Source organism: Geospiza fortis, unplaced genomic scaffold (assembly GCF_000277835.1).
Source record: "Geospiza fortis unplaced genomic scaffold, GeoFor_1.0 scaffold184, whole genome shotgun sequence".
Classification (NCBI taxonomy): domain Eukaryota; kingdom Metazoa; phylum Chordata; class Aves; order Passeriformes; family Thraupidae; genus Geospiza; species Geospiza fortis.
Genome location: NW_005054688.1, coordinates 125,481 through 131,975, shown reverse-complemented (window position 1 = coordinate 131,975; position 6,495 = coordinate 125,481). Strand labels below are relative to the sequence as shown.

General features: G+C 50.1%; 1 protein-coding gene across 1 annotated transcript in view; it reads left to right on the top strand.

Moving 5' to 3' along the window:
• The window catches only part of DSTYK (dual serine/threonine and tyrosine protein kinase), a gene marked incomplete at its 5' end in the record, with an annotated part of 23,834 nt that extends 19,085 nt beyond the window's left edge, over window positions 1-4,749 (top strand). The window contains 3 exons of the mRNA XM_031065156.1: window positions 499-613; window positions 1,394-1,528; window positions 2,998-4,749. Coding sequence (XP_030921016.1) covers window positions 499-613; window positions 1,394-1,528; window positions 2,998-3,185 — 438 coding nt within the window. The remainder of the gene's footprint in view (window positions 1-498; window positions 614-1,393; window positions 1,529-2,997) is intronic.
• Window positions 4,750-6,495: the final 1,746 nt, after the last annotated feature.

Here is a 6,495-nt window from a genome sequence, read left to right as displayed (position 1 = left end):
CTGAACCTTCTGTCAGTCCCTGCAGGGACTTGGGGGCCAAAAAATGACCCAAATTTTGTGTGCTGGACTTTCTGCAGAGGTTTTGGGGCTTCTTCCTTTGGCCTGGGCTGGAGAACAGGGCCAAAAATGACCCAAAATTTCTGTGCTGAATCTGCTCCAGGTTTCCTGCAGGGACTTGGGGGCCAAAAATGACCCAAAATTTTGTGTGCTGAACCTTTTGCAGAGGCAGGACAATGCCTGGGACAGTTGTGTGTTGCTCTCTGTGACCAGAGAGCTGCTGCCACAGAACACATCTCGAGCTGTTTATTTTCCAGCATTTCCAGCTCTTCATTTTCCAGCATTTTCCTGTTGTCGTTACATGGTTCTGACAATAACCAGAAAAAATTATTGATTTTTTTTTTTTTCGCAACAACACCACAATATCAAAAATCAATATTTTATGGGAGAAATGAAGTTCTCACCTGCCTGCCTGTGGCTTTTTTTGTTTTTTTTCCCCAGCTGGACAAAAAGAATAGGGCCAAAATCACAGATCTGGGGTTCTGCAAACCCGAGGCCATGATGTCTGGCAGCATCGTGGGCACCCCCATCCACATGGCTCCCGAGCTCTTCACAGGTAGGATCCCCCTGGATCCCCTGCTCTGCCTGGAATTCTGGAGGCAATTCCTTGGAATTCATCTCTCAGTTGCTCCTGAGACCATTCCAACCCCAGGGAATTCCCTGCTTTCCATGCATGCCCTGGGTTTTTAAGTGCCACTCTTGACAGAGGATAATGGGGTTGGTCGGCTCTGCTGAGGTAATTAACACCCTTGCAATTAGAAGGGTAAATTATCATTAGGAGGAAGCTGGAAATCCTTGGCTTTCATAGGGAAATAGTCCAGGAAGGATTCCCTGGAGGGAATTCCCAAGCTGTTCCTCCCTTTGGATTGTCTGGGAATTCTGGCAGCTGCTCTGAGGGTTTTTTCCTGAGTTTTGGAGCCACTTGGAAATTCAAATCCCACTTATCCCAATCCTTTTGTTCTGCCAGAGCTGCTCCTGCTTGGATAAGGTTGGGATCCAATGGGAACATCTCTGTTTGTGTGGATTTAGGGAATATCTGGGATATTTCTGGGATGAGGAGCTGATTTTTGGCTCTGACAGAGCTGAGCCTCACAGGTGTTGGTGTTTAAAACACACCCGAGCTCAGTTTGGGAATTCCTGGTACAGCTTCAATTTATAAATCCTGGGAATTGGAACAGCTTCACCTTGATCCCAGCTCCTGCTGCCTTCCTGGGTTTCACACAAATTTTGCCTTCCTGCTGTGAAATTGAGGTTTAAATCTGGGGAGGTGGGAGCCTGGAATCACCTCTCAGCCTGCCCAGCTCCCAGGGATTTTTCCCTGCTGGCTTTTTCCCAGGGAAATACGACAATTCCGTGGACGTTTATGCCTTTGGGATCCTGTTCTGGTACCTCTGCTCGGGCCATGTGAAGTTACCTGAGGCTTTTGAGAGGTGTGCAAGCAAAGATCACCTGTGGAACAACGTCAGGAGAGGTACCTGGGCTCGGCTCAGCTCGGGGCTGGGGGGAAAATCCAGTTCTGTTCTGCTGGTGGGGAGGTGAAAGGTAAAGATCCCAGAATTCCTGAAGTTGGGAAAGATTTCTGGGATCGAGTTCGCCTGCTTTCCCTGGAAATTCCTGGTGATCCTGCTGTGCCACCCAGCCCCTCCACCCAGCTTCCCCTGGATGTGGGCAGGGCTTTCCCTGGAAATTCCTGGTGATCCTGCTGTGCCACCCAGCCCCTCCACCCAGCTTCCCCTGGATGTGGGCAGGGCTTTCCCTGGAAATTCCTGGTGATCCTGCTGTGCCACCCAGCCCCTCCACCCAGCTTCCCCTGGATGTGGGCAGGGCTTTCCCTGGAAATTCCTGGTGATCCTGCTGTGCCACCCAGCCCCTCCACCCAGCTTCCCCTGGATGTGGGCAGGGCTTTCCCTGGAAATTCCTGGTGATCCTGCTGTGCCACCCAGCCCCTCCACCCAGCTTCCCCTGGATGTGGGCAGGGCTTTCCCTGGAAATTCCTGGTGATCCTGCTGTGCCACCCAGCCCCTCCACCCAGCTTCCCCTGGATGTGGGCAGGGCTTTCCCTGGAAATTCCTGGTGATCCTGCTGTGCCACCCAGCCCCTCCACCCAGCTTCCCCTGGATGTGGGCAGGGCTTTCCCTGGAAATTCCTGGTGATCCTGCTGTGCCACCCAGCCCCTCCACCCAGCTTCCCCTGGATGTGGGCAGGGCTTTCCCTGGAAATTCCTGGTGATCCTGCTGTGCCACCCAGCCCCTCCACCCAGCTTCCCCTGGATGTGGGCAGGGCTTTCCCTGGAAATTCCTGGTGATCCTGCTGTGCCACCCAGCCCCTCCACCCAGCTTCCCCTGGATGTGGGCAGGGCTTTCCCTGGAAATTCCTGGTGATCCTGCTGTGCCACCCAGCCCCTCCACCCAGCTTCCCCTGGATGTGGGCAGGGCTTTCCCTGGAAATTCCTGGTGATCCTGCTGTGCCACCCAGCCCCTCCACCCAGCTTCCCCTGGATGTGGGCAGGGCTTTCCCTGGAAATTCCTGGTGATCCTGCTGTGCCACCCAGCCCCTCCACCCAGCTTCCCCTGGATGTGGGCAGGGCTTTCCCTGGAAATTCCTGGTGATCCTGCTGTGCCACCCAGCCCCTCCACCCAGCTTCCCCTGGATGTGGGCAGGGCTTTCCCTGGAAATTCCTGGTGATCCTGCTGTGCCACCCAGCCCCTCCACCCAGCTTCCCCTGGATGTGGGCAGGGCTTTCCCTGGAAATTCCTGGTGATCCTGCTGTGCCACCCAGCCCCTCCACCCAGCTTCCCCTGGATGTGGGCAGGGCTTTCCCTGGAAATTCCTGGTGATCCTGCTGTGCCACCCAGCCCCTCCACCCAGCTTCCCCTGGATGTGGGCAGGGCTTTCCCTGGAAATTCCTGGAAATTCCCGGTGACCCCGCTGTGTTCCCAGGGGTGCGCCCGGAGCGGCTGCCGGGGTTTGACGAGGAATGCTGGCAGCTGATGGAAGCCTGCTGGGACGGGGACTCCTCGCAGCGGCCCCTGCTGGGGATCGTGCAGCCCATGCTGCAGGGAATCATGGACAGGCTCTGCCGGCCGCCCTCCGAGCATCCCCACAAAGGCCTGGATGACTCCACCTGAGCGGGAATCGCCGCAGGATTTCGGGAATTGAGGCGGGATTTGGGCAATTCCAGCCCCGCCCCTGCCGCCGAGCTGCGGGGACAGCGAGGAGCTCCAGGGGTGGCAGCTCCATCCCAATCCCACCCTATGGAACTGTGTGGGACAGGAGGGTGACAGCTTCATCCTGATCCCACCCTATGGAATTGTGTGGGACAGGAGGGTGACAGCTCCATCCCAATCCCAACGTGTTATCCCTAAGGAATTCTGTGGGACAGGGAGGAGCTCAGGGGGTTGACAGCTCCATCCCAATCCTGTTATCCCTATGGAATTGTTTGGGACAGGAGGGGGCTCAGAGGGGTAACAGCTCCATCCCAATCCCACCCTGTTATCCCTCTGGAATTGTGTGGGACAGGGGGGAATTTATGGGGGTGACAGCTCCATCCTAATCCTGGTATCCATATGGAATTGTGTGGGACAGGAGGGTGACAGCTCCATCCCAATCCCACCCTGTTATCCCTATGGAATTGTTTGGGACAGGATGGGGCTCAGAGGGCTCAGGGGGGTGACAGCTCCATCCCAATCCCACCCTGCTCTCCCCACGGAACTGAAGGATGGAAAACCCCAAACCCTTTGCCAATCCCACCCCAAACCTTGGGAGGGATCCATGGGATGGGAAAATCCCTTCCCAAAAACCCCAGGAGAACCATCCTGCTCCTCCCTCTGCCTTTGGCAGCAATTCCAGAGGAGAGGAAGGAAAAGGCACCAAACTTTAGGATAAGGAAGTGTTGGGAAGCTCAAAAGAGCTGGAAATGTTTACATGGACAGGAGCAAAGCTTCCATATATTTTTTTTTTCTATGGGGACTTGGAAAACCCCACCTGGATAAGCTATTGATCCCTAATCCCACCTTTTCCTCCTCTTTTTCCCCTCTCCTTTGCTTCCTTCAATTTCTTGGAACGGCTGGAGAAACCTTCCCTCGCATTCCTCAGAGGTTCCGCTTTGTAACTGCACAAAAAGTCCTTAAAATTCTTGATTTTTCCCACGGGGGAAAGTGCCAAAATTCCTTTAAAATCAGGATTTGGGGCTTTGGAATTCATGGGATTGTCGTGGCAAGTTTTAAATTGGGCTGAGTGTGCACAGGAATATTTAAAAAAGAAAAAGAAAAGAGGATTTTCCAGCTTTTTCTTCCAAGTTGGATGGGAAGAAAGATCCTTCCTTCTTCCCCTCACTTTCACTCCAGGGCTGGAATTTGGTTGGAAAGAATTAAAAAAAATGGGGATAGGGAAGAGGGGGATCCTGGGCAAGGTTGTTTTTCCCAAATTCCTGCAAATCCCAGTTTGCTTCCTTTGCATTTTTTGGGGTGGAATTGGGCTGATCTGGAGCAGGAGAGGCCCCTTGGCGGCTCCATGAGGAACTGAGGAGTTGGGAATTCTCCAGCTGGAATTCCTTGGCTGAAATTCCAGCTGCCCGTGGCCGAGGAGGATGGGTTTGGTGGGAATCTTTTCCTTTCTTTGTGCAATAAAATGGATTCAGGAGCTTTTTATGGAGGAAAGGAAAAAAAAAATAAAAAACTGTCTTTCGTCGTTTCTTCTCTGCGCCCGATGTGCCAGAATTCCCAGTGGGATGGGGGCAGATCCAATCCCTGCTCTGCCATTCCAGAGTGGGAATTTCATGGATCCAACCTCTCCTGACATTCCAGAGTGGGATTTTTATGGATCCAATCCCTGCTCTGCCATTCCAGAGTGGATCCAATGCCTATTTTGGCATTCCCAGAATGGGATTTTTATGGATTTAACCTGTCCTGCCATTCCAGAGTGGATCCAATGCCTATTTTGGCATTCCCAGAATGGGATTTTTATGGATTTAACCTGTCCTGCCATTCCAGAGTGGATCCAATGCCTATTTTGGCATTCCCAGAATGGGATTTTTATGGATTTAACCTGTCCTGCCATTCCAGAGTGGATCCAATGCCTATTTTGGCATTCCCAGAATGGGATTTTTATGGATTTAACCTGTCCTGCCATTCCAGAGTGGATCCAATGCCTATTTTGGCATTCCCAGAATGGGATTTTTATGGATTTAACCTGTCCTGCCATTCCAGAGTGGATCCAATGCCTATTTTGGCATTCCCAGAATGGGATTTTTATGGATTTAACCTGTCCTGCCATTCCAGAGTGGATCCAATGCCTATTTTGGCATTCCCAGAATGGGATTTTTATGGATTTAACCTCTCCTGCCATTCCAGAGTGGATCCAATCCCTGCTCTGCCATTCCGGAGTGGGAATTTCGTGGATCCAATCCCTGTTTTGGCATTCCCAGAATGGGATTTTTATGGATCCAATTCCTGCTCTGCCGTTCCAGAGTGGGGTTTTTATGGATTTAACCTCTCCTGCCATTCCATAGGGGGATTTTATGGATCCAATCCCTGTTCTGGCATTCCCAGAGTGGATTTGGATGGATCCATCCTCTCTCTTGCCATTCCAGAGTGGGAATTTTATGGATTTAACCTCTCCTGCCATTCCAGAGTGGTTTTTTCATGGATCCAATTCCTGCTCTGCCGTTCCAGAGTAGATTTGTGTAGATCCTCTGGAAAAGTGGGAATGGCCTCAGGAAAAACCTTTGGAAAAGAAGGAATGGCTCTGAGGGGAAAAGCTCTGGAAATTTGGGAATGACTCTGAGGAAAAACCCCTGGAAAAGTGGGAATGGCCTCGGGATGGCGCCGGAGGAGCGGGAATGATGAAGGGCAATGAAACCCGAGCTCTGCGCCTGCGATTCCCGAGCTTTTCCTGTGGCTCTGCCCCCACAATTCCCTGCTGGGTTTTTTTGGGGAATTTCCCGGTGGAATATTTTTTCTGCCTGCCTGGAGTTGGTGTTGGGAGATTCCACAGATTTCTATCAGTCAAATCAGGGTTTATTTTATTTTATTTTATTTTATTTTATTTTATTTTATTTTATTTTATTTTACTTTATTTTTCATTTTAATCTGGTCTTAATATTTTATATTATTTTATTTTTATATTTTTATTATTTTCTCTTATTTTTTCTTTTAATTTTTCTTTTTCTTTACTTTTTAATATTTTGTTTTATTTTTTTTAGTATTTGATGTTTTATATTTTATTTTATAATTTTTATTATTGTTTAAATTTTTATTTTATTTCCTTTTCTTTCCTTTTATTTTATTTCTTCTTTCCTTTTTTCCAAAAGCAGCCAGTCCTTTCCAGTAGAAATCCAGGCAATACCAGCAAGGCCCAGCTTCCCCCTGGTATTTTAGTTAATTATTAGAATAAAAATTATTTTAATTAATTTAATTATTGGTGCTACTTTATTACCAC